The sequence below is a fragment of the Oncorhynchus mykiss genome, chromosome 1 (genome assembly GCF_013265735.2).
Source record: "Oncorhynchus mykiss isolate Arlee chromosome 1, USDA_OmykA_1.1, whole genome shotgun sequence".
NCBI classification, from domain to species: domain Eukaryota; kingdom Metazoa; phylum Chordata; class Actinopteri; order Salmoniformes; family Salmonidae; genus Oncorhynchus; species Oncorhynchus mykiss.
The window spans coordinates 67,598,544-67,620,307 of record NC_048565.1 but is presented as its reverse complement, the minus strand read 5'-3'; the positions used below and the strand labels follow the sequence as shown (position 1 = coordinate 67,620,307).

Genomic DNA, 21,764 nt, shown 5'->3' with positions numbered 1-21,764 from the left:
AAAACTTGTATGCCACCTGTAAATACGAATAAAACTGTTAAATTACAGGCCTAGTTGGTTTAGCCACAGAAAAAGACCACAACCTTCCCGCTAGCCATGATTGGCTGAGATAATGAGTGTACTGGACATGCGGAGCGATGAGTTTGGATTGGTCTGCGGTGTAGCATCTTGTGTCTAAAATGAGCTGCTCGTTATGCGTAGATAATCCTTTCTATTGCTGTTTTCGAAAGATATAACGTTAGCCATGGAGAACTACAAATATGTTGCTAGTGCTAAACATTTCTGCCCTGAATCTATCAGGCGCTATCAACAAAGGTCAGCGGGAAAAAGTTGTGATGGACTACTTTCTTGAGGACGATCGTGTCATGCCAACTCTCTCTGACTGAAAATGAATCAGAACGATGAGGAAATCCCTGATTTAGGTAAAAATATTTTTAGTGATGTTCTCTCAGAATGCCATTTCGCATTACTAGTTATAGCCTAGCTAGCTAACATTGAACCTACTTGGTTAACTTTAGCAAGCTATGACAATCAGGTTTGTATTGCTAGTTAATGCTTGCTGTTAGCTAGCCAGCTGACGTTAGATGGCTGGCTAGCTATTGAACATTACGTGTATGAACTGTGTGTAGTTATGTTCTCAGAATTCCATTTCGCAACCATTGTATAATAATGCTAAAATATTTGTATCTGGAATTCGTCTTTCAGCTTCACCAGAACACGCCTGACTCTCCTCCACCAGTCATACAAGGAGAATGGTCTAATGCCTCCCATCAAAAACAGAGCTGGCCCAAGCAAGCACAGGTTACACCAGAAGCATGAGGACTTGCAGCGAGTGCTGAACTTCAACAACTACGCAGAGGATAATGCAATAGTATTACCAGGATCCCACCCAGGACACAAACACTTTGGTGGAAAGCTGCTGTCATACCATGTGACAAAAGCAGCAGCGTGGTATCTCTACAAGGAATCGATGACAACACTTGGAATGTAAAGCAAAAACACATCTTGATTATTTAATTGACCAACATTATTGGCACTACTTTTATTGAGCTTAATTTTTTTTCTGTATTTTCCAGAGGTACGTGTAGTTAGGCTGTCTTCCTTCAGGAATGTGTGGAGAAAATTGCTGCCCCACATCTCAAGCACTAAGCCGAGGACAGACCTGTGCTGGCAGTGGCAGAAGGACAACTATCAGGTCTTCAGATCTGTCAATCTGCCAGAAGCTGTTAAATCAGTCAAGCTGAAGAAGCAAGAGCAGCATCTCCTGCTTGTTCAGAGTGAGCGGTGACGAAGAGGCTATGGACATCACATGCCCTGCACCAAAGTCAAGGGCAGGACGGAATATAGATTCCCTTGTTCATGCGTGGGTTGGACAGACCAGTCATCAGCACTAGCTGCAGTGCCTCTATTCAAATGACTCTCTCCTAACACGTTGCTGCTACTATTTAAAAAAAAAAAAATGATCCTGCTGCTCAGCCACTTTACCAGTATGCATATAACTGCCTCGATCACTATCGTTATTGTTCTTGTACATACTGTATATTATTTTATTTATAATTGACACTACTTCTGATATTGCTACTATGCAAGTAACCATTTGGCTTTACCGTTTAGACCTTCTGTAGAGACCCATCCACTTATATATGTAAAATTAATATTGATATGAATATTTTGCTGTGTGTGGTCGCAATATGATTTTGTGACATACAGTACCACAACAATATCATGTGACCGTATCAAGTGTCCACCACATAAATATATGGTACATGCATCTGTTTATGTACTGTACATACAGTGGGGCAAAAAAGTATTGGAATGGGCCAAAATACCAGCAACAGTGTGTGAAAACCTTGTGAAGACTTACAGAAAACGTTTGACCTCTGTCATTGCCAACAACGGGTATATAACAAAGTATTGAGATAAACTTTTGTTATTGACCAAATACTTATTTTCCACCATAATTTGCAAATAAATTCATTAAAAATCCTACAATGTGATTTTCTGGATTTTTTTTCTTCTCATTTTGTCTGTCATAGTTGAAGTGTACCCATGATGAAAATTACAGGCCTCTCATCTTTTTAAGTGGGAGAACTTGCACAATTGGTGGCTGACTGAATACTTTTTTGCCCCACTGTATGCACCTCACTCAGGTTTCAACTCAGGTTGCATGGCCTTATCACAGTTTTCCATACTTAAGTTAAGTGATGGTGTAACAGTATATAAAGTATGCTAATATACTGGTGTGAAGGCATTTGGGCAGTGGTGTAAGTACCTCAGTAAAAATACTTTAAAGTACTACTTAAGTATCTGTACATTACTTTACTATTTATATTTTTGGCAACTTTTACTTCACTACATTCCAAAACAAAAGAATGTACTTTTTACTCCATACATTTTCCCTGACACCAAAAAGTACTCGTTATATTTTGAAAGGAAAATTGTCCAATTCACACACTTATCAAGAGAACATCCCTGGTCATCCCTACTGCACTTGATGTGGCAGACTCACTAAACACAAATTCTTTGTTTGAAAAATGATGTTTGAGTGTGCCCCTGGCTATCTGTCAGTAAAAAAAATATAAAAAAATGGGCATCTGGTTTAATATAAGGAATTTGAAATGATTTATACTTTTACTTTTGATACTTAAGTAAATTTGAGCAATTACATTAACTTGCGGTACTTTATTTTTTATAACCAAATACTTTGACTTTGACTCAAGTAGTATTTTCCTGAGTGACTTACTTTTACTTCAGTCATTTTCTATTAAGGTATCTTTACATTTACTCAAGTATGACAACTTTTTCCACCACTGGATGTGGCTGAGGTATTAGCATTTCTTTCACATTACCCATCAAATTAAACAAGTGTGTCTGGGAAATTGTCATCTGATCTTTATAAAATATTTTTATCATCTAGACACTTTGTTTACCGGGAATCTTTCCTTGTTGTAGGCTTCTACCACTTTTAGTCTAAATCTTTACTACACTACTCACTGTTTAGCACCTGACGTGTGAATCCTGAAAGAGATAGGTGGGGCTGGCTTAAGAGGGTGTGAACAATGCTGAATGGGTGTAGACAAAGGAGAGCTCTCCAGTAGGTACCAAAACAGGCCCTTTTCTCAAAAGTGAGATTACAAATGTATCAACATTCAAAGCAGAATTACTTCCCCATTGTTCCGCAAACATGCAGTGTATGATATACCATTTTGTAGCTGTGTCTCTACTTTTTACCAACGTAAAAAAATAACTATTTCAAATGTTGCTACATAAGACCGAATCCAGGTGGTGAGTCACATTTACTAAGTATTCAGACCTATTGCTATGAGACTTGAAATTAAGCTCATGTGGATTCTGTTTCCATTTATCATCCTTGAGATGTTTCTACAACTTGATTGGAGTCCACCTGTGGTAAATTCAATTGATTGGACATGATTTGGAAAAGCAGGAACCTGTCTATATAAAATGTCCCACAGTTAACAGAAACAAGATTATCTGGTCTGATAAAACCAAGACTGAACTCTTTGGCCTGAATGCCAAGCATCACGCCTGGAGGAAACCTGGCACCATCCCTACGGTGAAGCATGGTGGTGGCAGCATCATGCTGTGTGGAAGTATTTCAGATGCAGGGACTGGGAGACTAGTCAGGATCAAGGGAAAGATCAATGGAGTAAACTACAGAGAGATCCTTGATGAAAACCTGCTCCAGAGCGCTCAGGACCTCAGACTGGGGCGAAGGGTCACCTTCCAACAGGACAACAACCCTAAGCAGACAGCATAGACAATGCAGGAGTGGCGGACTTCAACCCGATTGAACATCTCTGGAAAGACCAAACACCAGATTCTTTCCGTATCTATGTGGAATTTTCAACACAATTTCTACGTATACATACAGTGCCAGTCAAAAGTTGACACACCTACTCAAAGGTTACTCTTTAATTTGACTATTTTCCACATTGTAGAATAGTGAAGACATCAAAACTGTGAAATAACACATATGGAATCATGTAGCAATCTAAAAAGTGTTAAATAAATAAAAATATATTTTATATTTGAGATTCTTCAAAGCAGCTACCCTTTGTCTTGAGTTAATCTGCAGCTGCCATGGTTACCCAGTATGTCTGGCTGAGCTACATATCTGATTGGCTGCCTTACATGAAAGGCGGTGCAACCAAGGAGCCAGGTGGAATGGCAGAAGGGGTTTGACTGACTTTCAGTGAAACCAGTGACGCTAAACACACATGGAAAGGTGGCATGGCAGAAGGAGTTTGACTGACTTTCAGTGAAACCAGTGACGCTAAACACACATGGAAACGCTCACTCACTGAATAGATGGGAAAATACACTGGATATGAGTAAGCCTACACATATGGAAACACATGTTTTATATAATGTACACTTATGCATAAATTAACATTCACTAATAGGACCCGGGTACTCGGATTCTCAGGCCCCTATTAATATAATTTGTCCTTTAAACAAAGTTTATAATAATTCCATTCTTAGCAGGGTTGGTGGGACTGATATACTACACCTTGCAATAAAAATAACACCAACATGCTTATTAGCCACTACATTGTAGAATAACAATGAAGACATCAAAACTATGAAATAACACATATGAAATCATGTAGTAACCAAAAAAGTGTTAAACAAATAAAAAAATATTTTATATTTGCAATTCTTCAAATAACCATCCTTTGCCTTGATGACAGCTTTTCACACGCTTGGCATTCTCTCAACCAGCTTCACTTGGAATGCTTTTCCAACAGTCTTGAAGGATTTTCCACATATGCTGAGCACTTGGGTGCTTTTCCTTCACTCTGTGATCCAAGTAATCTCAAACCATCTCAATTGGGTTGAGGTCTTGTGATTGTCATGATTGTCAGGTCATTTTATGCAGCGGTCCATCGCTCTCCTTCTTTGCCAAATAGCCCTTACACAGCCTGGAGGTGTGTTAGGTTATTGTCCTGTTGAAAAACAATGATAGTCCCACTAAGCGCAACCCAGATGGGATGGCATATCGCTGCAGAATTCTGTGGTAGCCATGCTGGTTAAGTGTGCCTTGAATTCTAAATAAATCACAGACAGTGTCACCTGCAAAGCACGCCCACACCATCACACCTCCTTCTCCATGCTTCACGGTGGGAACCACATATTCGGAGATCATCCGGTCACTTGCTCTACGTCTCACAAAGACACAGCGGTTATAAACAGAAATGTCAAATTCGGACTTTAAAGACCACTGGAAAGATTTCCAACGGTCTAATGTCCATTGCTCGTGTTTCTTGGCCCAAGCAAGTCTCATTTTCTTATTGGGGCCCTTTACTAGTGGTTTCTTTGCAGCAATTCGACCATGAAGGCCTGATTCACGCAGTCTCCTCTGAGCAGCTGATGTTGAGATGTGTCTGTTACATGAACTCTGTAAAGCAGTTATTTGTGCAGCAATTTCTGAGGCTGGTAACTCTAATGAACTTATCCTCTGTACAACCAAATAAAAAATTCACTTGACCAACTTTACTCCACACACAGAGATGCATACAATGCTCTCCCCCACCCTCCATTTGGCAAATCTGACCATAATTCTATCCTCCTGATTCCTGCTTAGAAGCAAAAACTAAAGCTGTGACTCGCTCAATATGGAAGTGGTCAGATGACACGGATGCTATGTTACAGGACTGTTTTGCTAGCACAGACTGGAATATGTTCCGGGATTCATCCACTGGCATTGAGGAGTACACCACCTCAGTCATCGGCGTCATCAATAAGTGCATCAACGACGTCCCCCCCCAGTGACTGTACGTACATATCCCAACCAGAAGCCATAGATTACAGGCAACATCCGCATTGAGCTAAAGGCTAGAGCTGCCGCTGTCAAGGAACGGGACACTAATCTGGACACGTATAAGAAATCCCGTTATGCCCTCAGACGAACCATCAAACAAGCAAAGCGTCAATTACAGGATTGAGGTTGAATCCTACAAACCAGCTCTGACGCTTGGCTTAAACTATTACGGACTACAAAGGGAAAACCAGATGCGAGCTGCCCAGTGACGGGAGCCTAGTCCTTGTGCCCAAGAAAGCGAAGGTAACCTGCCTCAATGATTATGGCCTCGTAGCACTCAAGTCGGTAGCCATGAAGTGCTTTGAAAGGCTGGTCATGGCTCACAACAGCATCCTCCCGGATACCCTAGACCCACTCCAATTCGCATACCGCCCTAACAGATCCACAGATGACGCAATCTCAATCCACACTGCCCTTTCTCACCTGGACAAAAGGAACACCTATGTGAGAATGCTGTTCATTGACAACAGCTCTGCATTCAACACCATAGTGCCCATGAAGCTCATCACTAAGCTAAGGACCCTAAACACCTCCCTCTGCAACTGGATTCTGGATTTCCTGACGGGCCACCCCCCCAGGTGGTAAGGGTAGGCAACACCACATCTGCCACGCTGATCCTCAACAATGGGGCCCCTCAGGAATGTGTATTTAGTCCCCTCCTGTGCTCCCTGTACACCCACGACTGCGTGGCCAAAAACGACTCCAACACCATCATTAAGTTTGCTGACAACACAACAGTGGCCTTATCACCGACAATGATGAGAGTCTATAGGGAGGATGTCAGAAACCTGGCAGTGTGGTCCCAGGACAACAACCTCTACCTCAATGTGAACAAGACAAAGAATCTGAACGTAGACTACAGGATAAGGTGGGCCCGAACAGGCCCTCATTAACATCGACGGGGCTGTAGTGTAGCGGGTCGAGAGTTAAGTTCCTTGGTGTACACATCACCAACAAACTATCATGGTCCAAACACACCAAGAAAGTCGGGAAGAGAGCACAACACCTTTTCCACCTCAGGAGAAAATATTTGGCATGGGTCTCCAGATCCTCAAAGGTTCTACAGCTTCACCATCGAGAACATCCTGACCGATTGCATCACCGCCTGGTATGGCAACTGCTCTGCATCTGACCATAAGGCACTACAGAGGGTAGTGCGTACGGCCCAGCACATCACTGGGGCTAAGCTTCCTGCCATCCAGGACCTATATACTAGGCAGTGTCAGAGGAAAGCCAAAAAAATTGTCAGAGACTCCAGTCACCCAAGTCACAGCCGGTTTTCTCTGCTATCGCACGGCTAGCGGTGCCGGAGCGCCAAGTATAGGACCAAAAGGCTCCTTTACAGCTTCTACCCCCAAGCCATAAGACTGCTGAACAGTTAATAAAATCACCACCGAATAATTTAGATTGACACCACTCCCCCCTCCATTTTTGTACACTGATGCCACTTGCTGTTTATTATCTATGCATAGTCACGTCACCCCTACCTACTGTAGATGTACAAATTACCTCTAACGAATACCCCCGCACATTGACTCGGTACTCCCTGTATGTAGCCTCGTTAATGTTATTTTATTGTGTTACTTTTCATTTAGTTTATTTGGTAAATATTTTCATAACTCTTTCTTTAACTGCACTTTTGGGTAAAGGCTTGTAAGTAAGCATTTTCATGGTAAGGTTTACACTTACTTGTATTCAGCGCATGTGCCAAATAACTTTTTGATTTAAACTTACCAAATAAGGCTATCTTCTGTATACCACCCCTACCATGTCACAACACAACTGATTGGCTCAAACTCATTAAGGAAAGAAATTCCACAAATTAACAAGGCACACCTTTAAATTGAAATGCATTCCAGGTGACTACCGTGTGAAGCTGGTTGAGAGAATGCCAAGAGGTGTGCAAAGCTGTAATCAAGGCAAAGGGTGGCTACTTTGAAGAATCTCAAATATATTTTCATTTGTTTAACACTTTTGTGGTTACTACATGATTCCATATGTGTTATTTCATAGTTTTGATGTCTTCGCTATTGTGCTACAATGTAGAAAATAGTAAAAATAAAGAAAACTTCTGGAATGAGTAGGTGTATAAACTTTTGACTGATAATGTAGATCTGATGATTAGGTTGAAATTAAATTGATGTAACAACCTGTTAGTCAGGTTAAGTCAATTAATTTAAGATAAAGTATTACCCTAATTTCAATGTTTACAAAGCAGGTTGAAATTAGATTAAAATTGGATTACTTAGTTCAAATCAAACATATTTCCCACATTGATTCCATGTCAATGCGTTGAAACAAACAGTGTGTGCCCAATGGTTATTATCTATGCACTATGGGTAAAATACATCACAATGGACGTAGTGAGATGAAAATGACATGCCTTGACAGCAACCTTATCACTGGTTTAGATTACTTGGTAATGTGAGCCTGTACGATAAGCTCTGAGTCACAGATAAACAAGTTCAAAATAAAGTAGAAACTGACTTTGTAGTCTATTGAGAAACTGCTTTGTACATAAAGGGAACACAACCTAAAGCTAATGAAAAGTGCCATGTGACTGCGAGAATGGGATGAAAGGACATCAACAATTTCTTAAGATACTCTGGTGTATCCCGAAACAAACTAATACCTACAGTGTAATTCTTTACATTGATCTTCACTCCAGCTTTGGCTCCTCCAAATGGAACATCTGAAGGAATTTAAAATGGAAGGGGTTACATCAGAAAAAAACACAACAGGCTATATAAACATGTCTGGAGGCCTGATGTCTCGAAGATAAAGGCTAGGTGTGTAAAAGCCCTTACCCACGACAGCACATTTGTATGTCATCAGCGAGGCCAGGGCTTTCACCTCATCGACCGACACCTCGGTGCTGTAGCGGATACCTGAAACATACAACATGGCAGAGTTAGTGGGGTGAAACCTGTGATATCAGACTTGGCTGAAAAAAAGTAATGTTTTCCCATTTTCATTCTCTAGCTAGAGTAGGTGTGTATGAGAATATTAGGAAAATGGTATACCTGCACCTTATACATGATGAAAACAATAAGCCTATAAGTTACTGTACAATAAAAAAAGTGAAATGTGTACACTATCCACTTTTTAAAACCAGAGAGCATCCTCCTCCATTAACTTAATCTCCATTTCATACTTGGCCTCTCGTAGTTATTGCAGGTAGTCAGTCAGTTTTAATCAAGATGGAGCCGACCGAGAGGGCTGCCTCGCTTCTAGTCCTTACAAGCATTTCGCTACACTCGCAAAAACATCTGATAACCATGTGTATAAAGACCAATAACATTTGATTTGATTACTGCACAAAATGGTTGCAGTTACCCAGTGTCAGTCACAGTAGGTAAAGTTTCCATTCGTAGGATAGCCGGAGGCAAAGTCATTAATAGACGTCGGGTGATTGGTTGAGGATTCTTGGGTGTGGGACATCACTCTGAGCCCTTTGCGGACAATTTCTCTCCCCCCGGATCTAAAACCAGTAGTAACCACCAACTTCAATGACAGTGATCTTAAAATGAAGACATCTAATATTCCTGCATCCCAGTAACATTGTCGCAAAGGACTGCTTGTTAGCTAGCTACAGGGTTTGATTCACCTCAGCCACTTTCTGCACCTAGACTCGGGAGCTCATTGGTATAGACATGTCACAGACAGTTCATTTTCAGACAAACTCAGCAAAAAAAGGAACGTCCTCTCACTGTCAACTGCGTTTATTTTCAGCAAACTTAACATGTGTAAATATTTGTATGAACATAACAAGATTCAACAACTGAGACAAACTGAACAAGTTCCACAGACATGTGACTAATAGAAATTGAATAATGTTTCCCTGAACAAAGGGGTGGTCAAAATCAAAAGTATTAGTCAGTATCTGGTGTGGCCACCAGTTGCATTAAGTACTGCAGTGCATCTCCTTCTCATAGACTGCACCAGAATTGCCAGTTCTTGCTGTGAGATGTTACCCCACTCTTCCACCAAGGCACCTGCAAGTTCCTGGACATTTCTGGGGGGAGGGGGGCGGATAGCCCTCACCCAGACGTGGTCCCAGACGTGCTCAATGGGATTGAGATTTCTTGCAGGAAATCACACACAGAACGAGCAGTATGGCTGGTGGCATTGTCATCCTGGAGGGTCATGTCAGGATGAGCCTGCAGGAAGGGTACCACATGAGGGAGGAGGATGTCTTCCCTGTAATGCACAGTGTTGAGATTCCCTGCAACAACAACAAGCTCAGTCCGATGCTGTTACACACCGCCCCAGACCATGACGGACCCTCCACCTCCAAATTGATCCCGCTCCAGAGTACAGGCCTCGGTGTAATGCTCATTCCATTTGACGATAAATGCTAATCCGACCATCACACCTGGTGAGACAAAACCGTGACTCGTCAGTGAAGAGCACTTTTTGCCAGTCCTGTCTGGTCCAGCGACAGTGGGTTTGTGCCCATAGGCGACGTTGTTGCCGATGATGTCTGGTGAGGACCTTGCTTTACAACAGGCCTACAAGCCCCCAGTCCAGCCTCTCTCAGTCTATTCCGGACAGACTGAGCACTGATGGAGAGATTGTGCATTCCTGGTGTAACTCGGCAGTTGTTGTTGCCATTCTGTACCTAAGGTGTGATGTTCGGATGTGCCGATCCTGTGCAGGTGTTGTTACATGTGGTCTGCCACTGCGAGGACGATCAGCTGTCCGTCCTGTCTCCCTGTAGCGCTGTCTTAGGCGTCTCACAGTACGGACATTGCAATTTATTACCATGGGCAATTCTGCAGTCCTCATGCCTCCTTGCAGCATGCCTAAGGCACGTTCACGCAGATGAGCAGGGACCTTGTGCATCTTTCTTTTTGTGTTTTTCAGAGTCAGTAGAAAGGCCTCTTTAGTGTCCTAAGTTTTCATAACTGTGACCTTAATTGCCTACCGTCTGTAAGCTGTTAGTGTCTTAACGACCGTTCCACAGGTGCATGTTCCTTAATTGTTTATGGTTCATTGAACAAGCATGGGAAACAGTGTAAACCCTTTACAACAAAGATCTGTGAAGTTATTTGGATTTTTATGAATTATCTTTGAAAGACAGGGTCCAGAAAAAAGGATGTTTCTTTTTTTGCTGAGTTTATGTGCAACTTATTGTTAGTTTATCCATTGTCCGCTGCATTTAAGAGGATAACTAACTTAAATGACTGAAATGTAGCCACTACTAGCCAACGAATTGTGGACTTCCTGTTCTTTAATACATTTGGGTCAACTTGCACATATCAAGCAACAGAGTTTGTGGAAAGGTAAAAATAACAATTAGTGAAAATAAAATTGATTGGTAGCTAGCTGGTGAGGCTTTTATTTTTTTCCACATTTAATTAAGCCGAAGCTGGGTTTCCTAAGTTGTTCTGTGCTTACTGCTAATGCCGGTGAGCAAGCTAAACAGAAGGCTTTGCAGTGCATCTGTATGATGTCACACAAGCAAGAAGGCCCAACAAATCACCAGATGTAACTCATGAATATTAATGACTTTGCCTACAGCTATCCTACGAATGGAAATTTTGCTTACAGTAGAGCTCCGTAGAGAGGAGAGGCTTGCATGCGAGGGTGGTGAAACCACACCTCCGCCTAGCGCTATGGCTCACTGAGGGGATTTGATTAGGCTGAACCGGGTTGCACCAAGCTATGGGCTTGTAATGTGACTTACATTTTCAAACAAGTTTTTTTTCCCGGGAAGGCAGGTTTTAAAAAAGCTAACACTTTTGAATAGGAACCCCAAGTAATTACTCCATGTGTCTGACATACATCACTTAATTTTTAGTCAACTTCACCATCGGCTTTGAATGGGGCAACCAGCTCACGCCTGGGTGGCAGCCAGGTATTTAAACTAATAAAACGCTCTCACTCCTGAGACCGCGGGCCCCCCTCCACTCCTCTCCCCCACAATGAGGAAAAACATTGAGCTGGAAACTAAATGTGCTCCTGGCAGGACCGTCTTGTTCACTGACTCTTACCACTATACCAGGCAGGGGTACTCAAATAGTATAGTAGTATTTGCTATGGAGCGATGGGAAAATGTTGCCGTTTCAAAGATAATTTCCTGCAATTCTACAAATTGTCCATGCCTTATGGATCTTCATATGATACCAGGAGTGAAATCACGACCAAATTCCCAAAAAGTGACTTTTTTTTAAAGGTCGGGACCCGCGGTCCGTAATGACCTCGTTTTGTGTCCGGATCAGGTCAGCAGACCACCTATAGAGCATGGCTGCTCTACACACAGGACCTCAAACTTTCCACTTCTGAAGACACTGAAGCTTTTAATAGCTGCATAAAGTGCAGGGTATTTCTAATTAGTGCAACATGAGGCTGATGGTTCAAACTTGATGCAGAGAACTGGTTTTGGGAAGGTGTGCAATTCAAAAGCAGACCTAACAGGATTGTGATTGAAGTGTAATTTATTACCAGAGGGAGAGAATTGTTTGATTGTGACTAGCTTCATCACCAACACTCTTTTAAGAAATCAGATTTCATCCAGATTTCAACCATCTGCCATAGGTCTACTGTAAGTCAGCTGACATATGGACATGGCTCAGAATCGACTAACATAACAGAATTGAGGTTCAAATTAGAAAAGCCACCTCAAATATTCAGGGAAATGTCATGTCTTCCTGTACCAAACTCAGGTCATCTTTGGACAGGGAGCCAAACAGAGAGATTCCAGTGCGCCCATCAATACCAAGGCTCAGTGCCCAGAGATGTAATGCCAGAGAGTTTTCATTCCAATAACCGTGGCAGGTGCCAAAAATTATTCTAACACCGCCCCCGTCATCGCCAGTGCCAGCATTTCTGTACTATGGCTTTTACTCAATGGCTGGCTACTGGTGAACATTTTATTTAACTAGGAAAGTCAGTTAAGAACAAATTCTTATTTACAATGATGGCCTAGCTAGCCTAACAAGACTCAAGAAACAACAGGGTCTTGGTTTCTGGATCCCTAATTCATGGCATAAAGTTGAATACAGAGAAACTGGCTGACACCGTACATTTCACTGAGATGAGTGAGGCAAGCAGGCACTTAAGGTTCAAGAGTTCATATCCTCATCACAGGTTAAATATAGTAGGGCTGCCTCTGTCGAGGGTCATTCCAGTCTATGACAGGAGCAGCACAACACAATAGTCTCTCACCCCCCCCCCTGTTTTAGCCAACCCAGTAGCCACTGCAGCCTCCTCCCACGTAAAGGACTTATGCTCTCATCTCACACCACTACCGTATCCAGGTTTGGTTTTGACCAGCTCTGAGTTGGTCAGGTCTGGTCGAGTTTAATAATTGTAAAACTGGCACAACCCCATTATCCTTCCTTTAAAACAAACTCCAGAGAGACAAATGAGAGAAGCTACAAGTAATTTGTTATTAAAAGTTCAGAACAAATCCTGAAGCTCCACACCAAGCTTTATACAATTCAGCCTGGACAGAAATTGAGGAAGAGAGCTGTCTGCTCTCTGAAAATGGAGCGTGCACACTAGCATCACCTAGCAAGTTCAGCCCTAAGTGGTTCTTCATGTCATGCTTTGGTGATCTGCTAAATCGCATATTATTATAAACCATCAATGATCAATATCCAGCCTAAATCCTAAAGCGCCAATGTTCACACAGCCATACAAGGCTCTGCCCAGTTGAATAAACAAACCAACAACTGTACTGTCAGCATTCCTGTCCTGGGTGGAGTTCAAACTTCCATTCAACTGCACTAGATTTATGATTTTCCATTTTCAACCCTCTGAATTTGGGATTGTGATTCAGTCTATCTATTCTATTTCTATGGCTCAGTCATTTCTTGGCCCCTCGCGTGTAAATAATATGCTGACCTCAGTTCCAAACTTCCTATCAGGAGAGGCTATGCAGACACGCCTGGTGCTCAAATTGATGACGCAGGTCGCGCAGCTCAGAGTCCAGTGTGGCGACGAATGGATTCAGTTCAGTCAGTCGAGCAGTTTCCAGTTTATGCTGGCTAGCTGGCAACAACAGCACCATGCCGCTAGTTAAAAGTTGTTACGTGTTTATTTAGATGTGCGAGGGAGAATTAACTTGTAGTATTGGTCACCATGACATGCCAATTAGCTAACTTAACGACAAGACGGTACGAATGAACCAGTACAACTATGTTGTACACGAGGTGGTTGCTCACGTGAGTTGCTTCCCACTGGGCAGCAGTTCTTTCCCACAGGCAGTGTTGACATGTTCGCGATTTTCCTGACAAATTGGGCTACTTTGAAAACGATGTCGCGGGTGAAAATGTATTGGTCACGGGTTTTTGGCGGTCGCCAAGGCGCTGATCTTAAAAATGTATATTTCACTGCTCCTTACTGTCAGGCAGTTAGACAGGCTGTTGCTGAGGGCCAGATGGGTGCATGTGTGTTAAGAGAGCACTAATTATTGGCTGAGTCACGTGAGCGGCAGGAGACGTTGACAACTTTTTACCAGTTGTAGGTAGGCTATTTAGATTATGTAGTAACCTATTTCCAAACCTTTTTCCATAAACCATTAAATACTCTAGAACTGATGCACGTCAATAAGTAATGGAGACAAAGCACTGGAAAACGACTTTGGGCGCATTACATAAATCTGCTGGGTGGTTGTTTAAACTGCATTCTAATGTTGACTGCTTAAAGAAAACGGTATAAAGCCAGGTGCTTTATGGATGCTCAGTTCTTGGGTCTCGGGTGCTGCCAGAGTGGAAATATGAAATGGAAGTTATGGAACTCCCTTGCGTTTTTTTATGGGGAAAAAGTCCTCAATTAACTGAAATTAGGCTAAATGTGGAGAATTATACATTTGCCTCTGTTGGCCATCAAGTAGCCCATTAATGTATATGCCATTGTAGGCTACCATTTGATACAATAAATGTTGAAATTCCGATATCACTGGAGTCATTGCAAATCAATTTCATGGAAGACCCATGACCTGAGTCAAAGACCCAGCTTTCTGACACTGGGTCCAACATTGTGCTCCAAAATGCCTTGGTGTGCTCCAAAATGCCTTGGTATTCTCCTGATTTCATGATGCCATGCACACGTTCAAGGCACCCAGTGCCAGCAAAGTAACCCCAAAATGTCACTGAACCGACTCCTTGTTTGACTGTAGGGGAGGTGTTATTTTCTTTGTTTACAGAAAACAAAATGAAGCCTTCAGAGATTGTGTGCTTTACCAAAACAAAACTCTTAATTTGGTTTAATCTGTCCACAAGACATTCTCCCAGAAGGTTTTTGGCATGTTCAGGAGCGTTTTGGCAAACTGCAAGTCTGGCTTTCCTATGTCTTCCAGCAGTGGGGTCCTCCTGGGTCTCCTACCATATAACCCCCTTTCATTGAGTTGGCAAAGGATGGTACGAGTTAAACCTGTCATACCTTGTGTCTGAAAGTCAGCTTGAATTTGTGTGGCAGTTGACTGAGGTGCTTTCTCCACCATTCAAGCAATCCTGCACTGCAATCTTCCATCAAGTTCTCTCGTGGCCACGTCCAGGGAGGTTGGCTACAGTGACATGGGCCTTTAAACTTGTTGATAACATTATGTACGGTGGAAAAAGGAACATCAAGGTCTCTGGAGATGGACTTGAGATTGTAGCCAATCTTGTCTGACATCAGATAATTCTCGGGTTTTCTTTCTTCTCTCCATGCTCATTGTGGTACACAAAGCAGGAGAAGGAATAATTTTCTCTATTCAAACTGGTTGAATGTGATTAGTATGTTGCAGGTTCCTGCAACTCCCCAATAGGCAAGTTCAATTCCAACGTAAAGGAAAATCACCTGCTTGAAATCTAATTATTTCTAACTACTTCTAGAAGGTGCCAATATTGTCTTGGCCATTTTAGGATTTCTTTGTGGAATAAGCTAAGATTTGGTCAATTATTCAGATTTTGTTTAGTTCAACTGCACACTGAAGACATATGTGGACACCAATTTTTTAAAATTTCAACCGTTTTCTGGAAGAAATGGTGCATTATTTGAAAAAAGTGCAAGGTTTCCAATGTTTTGGGCCAAGACTGTAGAATAAGTTAGGATAGCCTACCATTTGTCCCATCTCATTTAATTGGACACACTTCACAGTAGTAAATACACTGCTCAAAAAAATAAAGGGAACACTTAAACAACACAATGTAACTCCAAGTCAATCACACTTCTGTGAAATCAAACTGTCCACTTAGGAAGCAACACTGATTGACAATACATTTCACATGCTGTTGTGCAAATGGAATAGACAACAGGTGGAAATTATAGGCAATTAGCAAGACACCCCCAATAAAGGAGTGGTTCTGCAGGTGGTGACCACAGACCACTACTCAGTTCATATGCTTCCTGGCTGATGTTTTGGTCACTTTTGAATGCTGGCGGAGTCTACAACCCACACAAGTGGCTCAGGTAGTGCAGCTCATCCAGGATAGTACATCAATGCAAGCTGTGGCAAGAAGGTTTGCTGTGTCTGTCAGCGTAGTGTCCAGAGCACGGAGGCACTACCAGGAGACAGGCCAGTACATCAGGAGACGTGGAGGAGGCCGTAGGAGGACAACAACCCAGCAGCAGGACCGCTACCTCCGCCTTTGTGCAAGGAGGAGCACTACCAGAGCCCTGCAAAATGACCTCCAGCAGGCCACAAATGTGCATGTGTCTGCTCAAACGGTTAGAAACAGACTCCAAGAGGGTGGTATGAGGGCCCGACGTCCACAGGTGGGGGTTGTGCTTACAGCCCAACACCGTGCAGGACGTTTGTCATTTGCCAGAGAACACCAAGATTGGCAAATTCGCCACTGGCTCCCTGTGCTCTTCACAGATGAAAGCAGGTTCACACTGAGCACGTGACAGACGTGACAGAGTCTGGAGACGCCGTGGAGAACGTTCTGCTGCCTGCAACATCCTCCAGCATTACCGGTTTGGCGGTGGGTCAGTCATGGTGTGGGGTGGCATTTCTTTGGGAGGCCGCACAGCCCTCCATGTGCTCGCCAGAGGTAGCCTGACTGCCATTAGGTACCGAGATGAGATCCTCAGACCCCTTGTGAGACCATATGCTGGTGCGGTTGGCCCTGGGTTCCTCCTAATGCAAAAAAATGCTAGACCTCATGTGGCTGGAGTGTGTCAGCAGTTCCTGCAAGAGGAAGGCATTGATGCTATGGACTGGCCCGCCCGTTCCTCAGACCTGAATCCAATTGAGAACATCTGGGACATCATGTCTCGCTCCATCCACCAACGCCACGTTGCACCACAGACTGTCCAGGAGTTGGCGGATGCTTTAGTCCAGGTCTGGAAGGAGATCCCTCAGGAGACCATCTGCCACCTCATCAGGAGCATGCCCAGGCATTGTAGGGAGGTCATACAGGCACCACACACTACTGAGCCTCATTTTGACTTGTTTTAAGGACATTACATCAAAGTTGGAACAGCCTGTAGTGTGGTTTTCCACTTTAATTTTGAGTGTGACTCCAAATCCAGACCTCCATGGGTTGATAAATTTGATTTCCATTGATCATTTGTGTGTGATTTTGTTGTCAGCACATTCAAATATGTAAAGAAAAAAGTATTTAATAAGAATATTTCATTCATTCAGATCTAGGATGTGTTATTTTAGCGTTCCCTTTATTTTTTTGAGCAGTGTAGATTAAAGTATTTTGCTCTATGCGATCTGATGCGCAGTTTAATGGTAGAACAGATGGTTCACCTTTACCATTGACATTTGTAGACCACTACGTCTGAATAGTGTAATGTCAAATTTCTCAAGTAGACAATTTATTTATAAACATTAATACATATCGTAACCATTGCAGAAGACTTTTCTCAGCTTTTCTGGCCATGGATGAGTTCATATTCCCAAAGTAGCCACTCAACAAATTACCATGCGCATCTCATTTAATTGGACCTATTAGATAGGCTTTTATAATTTCAAGTGTTCGACAGGCAGCGCGGTATTTAACAGATGAACAGTCAGTTGATCTTTTGCATTGAAGTGTGTAGGTCTACTGTAGTTTACATTTTTTTCAGAGTAAACCAAGAAAAACAATTGTTTTTTCTAATTTGTTATAGCTATAAGGGCACGTAAATGTGCCTCATTTTGCCAACATCTCTCATTTGTTGATGGCACTGGCTGCGCCAGGTCAGATCTGAATGCATAAGGATGTCCATTAAAATGTTCCCTGTCATGTTGTCTGATGCCAAATTTTCTTAAAAGAAACTCAAATGGCATATACTTAATGGATTTTTGAATATTCACATGGAAATATGTCGCCAAATGGATGGAAACCTAGCTATAGACACCCTAAAGGCAAATGCAAAAGTCCAGTGTCACTTTGATTATGGCTGATTATGGCTGGTTCACCAGCTGGCCCAAACATCTAAAGAATAAGCTACATGTCAAACAAGCTGGTGAGAATTGTACCCCCTCCTACTCATCTGGGAGGTTGAGCATTTTGTCATCTCTGTTATGGTATATGTATTTTTGTAAAAAAAAAATATATAAAAATAGGGACTACAATGGAAATAAGTCCCCTGCTTTATTGTGCTTTCTTTTTATACTGACAAATCAAATAAAAAAATCTATATATCCGAACTGTGCAGCGGCCAATTGATGAATGGAAAACTACATTACAAAACACCAAAAAGTTTAATGACATTCAGAGAATGTCAAGCCAAGCATTTGATACTGGGTAAGCCTACAAGGTAGGGAGGGATGTATTTTCTGTTGATAGAGATTGACAGTCTTTTTATTGTGGTGTTGAAAACACAAACCATGATATTTAAGTGCCCAAAGTCGGTATGTTTTATTTATTGGTTGTGTGGTGGATTGGTACAGAAACCCGTTGGTGGAAAATTCGCAGCATATTTTTAATATAATTACAAATATGGCATCAAAATGTTGAAAATCTGATTCCCCCTAGCTGATCATTGTCTACAGCCGGCTCTGATCATGTTATGAAACATGGCAGGGAGAGAGACCTTGTCTGTGGTGGTCGGCGAACCCTCAACCTTCTGGCCTGTAGTCCTGCGTGGCATCAACTGTGCCACAAAAGCATGCTGAAGTGGCAAAGTCGATATCCAGGGTCGCTACAGTTGGTCATAAACATTATGAGTTAATTATATGAGAGGGGAGGGTATTCAATGTATTTTACAGTAAAAGGTGAAAATATTTGGAATGTTTAGGAGGGGGGTGCATTTTGTTTATGACACCTTGAGTTGGACCAGCCCCTTAAATTTTGATCTGACGCTTAGGCCGCAGGTGTGTCCATATAGTGTCTCCCCTTCCAATCAGCTACCACCACAGACAGAAGGGGTAATCCAGATACTTCACAGGGGCTGTAAAGCTGAGGCATCCGTTTAGAATGTTTTCTCACCACCAAAATGTGACCGACCGGCTGGATTCGGTGTTATGTAGCAACATTTTAAATGCTGTTTTTTACATTGGATAAAAGTAGCAACTCAATTGTATATCATACACTACTGTTGAGGAACAATGGGAAATTCATTCTGCTTTGAAAGTTGATAAACTTGTAACCTCACCTTTGAGAAAATGGCCCTTGATTGTTTTGGTACCTACTGGAGAGCACTTCTTTGTCTAAACCCATTCAGCATCGTTCACACCCTCTTAAGCCAGCCCCACCCATCTCTTTAAGGATTCACATGTTAGGCCATGTACAAATGTACTAAACAACCAAAGATATCAAAACTAAAGGTTGGCTTATAATATGGGTGTGTTCGTAAATGTAATCTTCTAAACAGCTTCTACCCCCAAGCCATAAGACTCCTGAACATCTAATCAAATGGCTACCCAGAATATTTGTATTGACCCCCCCCCCCACACACACACACACACTGCTGCTACTCTGTTATTATCGATGCATAGTCACTTTAATAACTCTACCTACATGTACATATTACCTCAATACATTGACTCTGTACCGGTACCCCCTGTATATAGCTCCGCTATTATTTACTGCTGCTCTTTAAATATTTGTTATTCTTATCTCTTTTTTTGTATTTTCTTAAAACTGCATTGTTGGTTAAGGGCTTGTAAGTAAGCATTTCACTGTAAGGTCTACCTACACCTGTTGTATTCGGCACATGTGACAAATAAAATGTGATTTGATTTGAGTGCCAGTGTGTGCTCTGGGCATTTGTAAACTCAGAGCACTGTCAGGTTGGCCATTCGTAAATTCAGAGCCGTTTCGCTCTCGGAGCATTCTGAGCACACACTGGACGCTCTGGCCGAAAAGTAGGGTTGATCCGAGTGTTCTGACCTAACAGTCAAGCACCCAAGCTAACTGGCTAACATTGGCTAGCTACCTACAGACACAAATGAGAGAACATCTCACTGACCATTTTACTTGCCCTAGCAGAGCAGGTTAGGCTGTTATGTTATCCAGAGCGTTGGTGACAGCAGCTTTGTTGCTGGTAATAATTTAATTACGCTTTTTTGCCAACGTTTACTGACACTGGCCATATTCAACGGGTGTTGAGAGTTCGTAATTCATCAGATATTCTGAGAATTTAGGGAAAGCGAATTTAGGGAAAGGGAAAATACCTAGTCAGTTGTTCAACTGAAATGTGTCTTCCGTATTTAACCCAACCCCTCTGCCTTGATTGACATCTTCGACGCAGGGGGAACAGTGGGTTACCTGCCTTGCTCAGGGGCAAAACAGATTTTTTTTGCCTTGTCAGCTCGGGGATTCGATCCAGCAAACTTTTGGTTACTGGCCCACAACTCTCTAACCACTAGGCAACAGTTGTCACAGTGACATCAAACATTCTATCGAAATAGTTACTTGCATAGTGGAGTCTTGTTTAGACATGTAGCTAGCTAGCTAAACAATTAACCATAATCCCAACTCATAACGTTACTACCCTGCATGAATTTGAAGGTAGCTAACCAACCAGGTTCAATGTTAGCTAACTAACATTAGGCCATAACTAGCAATGCGAATGGCTCTGAGATACAAATAATATTACTACACAGATCATACACGTAACGTTAGCTAACTAGCCAGCCAGCTAACGGTAGCCAACAGTACACTAACTTGAAGCGAATACAACTGACAAAATTAGAAACATGTCAAATCTGAAAATGTAGCTAGCTAGACTCTCTTACCCGTTTGCTTCTCCCTCTCTGTCACAGATGTCACTGTTCCCATTAGTTTTAAGATGTAATCAGGAAACGGGTGTTTTATACAACAGCCTTCTGTGTGTTATCTTTTACTCAGTCTGCATATTTGCAATCAAATGTTACAATCTTCTCCATCTTCTTAGCTATCAGACTCTAATTCCACTGATTTCAAAACTCGTTCCTCCAGAAAGTGGAGAGCAACACTTATGCAGTTCTACTACATGATAACTTTCAAAAAAGCCATGTTAGAAAGAATTACCTACACATACTGATTACCTACACATTTATTTTATTTATTTAAATTTGTATTTGTATTTACAGACGGCCTACAAGTTTGTTATTAATGCACATGAAAGTTCACATGTTCCAGAAGGCATTTCTTCTAAAAAAAATAAATGTTTACATTCAAATGGCGCTCTTGTGAAGTAGTGATGCATGACATACACCTAGTTTCCTGAAACGAGTCACAAATATGGTAGTGAGAGGAAGTCCAGTCGTGGATAGTGGGAGGGGATGGAACAAGGTGAAACTGTGCTGACATTCTGCAAATGTTCTCAACGATGAAACATCTGATCACAATACATTTTTCTGTTCTCAAAACTGAATCTGTTATGAACACAGTGCCCTATATTTTAGACTTGATGCTTTGTCAGTTTTTAAAAAATTGCAATGTTTAGGAGTGCAAGGTCAAATTGAGTTTGTGCACATGCGCACTTCCGAGGCGGCGTTCCCTAACGGAAATATGCAAATATATTCTACAATGCGCCAATAGGATCTAGCTTGTGCTTCGCCCACCTC

General features: G+C 42.1%; 1 protein-coding gene across 2 annotated transcripts in view; it reads right to left on the bottom strand.

The window, feature by feature from the left end:
- Positions 1-21,764, bottom strand: part of glud1 (glutamate dehydrogenase 1) — a 41,744-nt gene that overhangs the window by 18,113 nt on the left and 1,867 nt on the right. For both annotated transcript variants that reach the window (XR_005037742.1, NM_001172529.1), the window contains 2 exon segments: positions 8,650-8,730; positions 8,479-8,534 (listed from right to left, as the gene is read on the bottom strand). Coding sequence is in view for 1 of the 2 variants with exons in the window: in NM_001172529.1 (NP_001166000.1) it covers positions 8,479-8,534; positions 8,650-8,730 (137 nt within the window). In the remaining variant the exon portion in view is untranslated.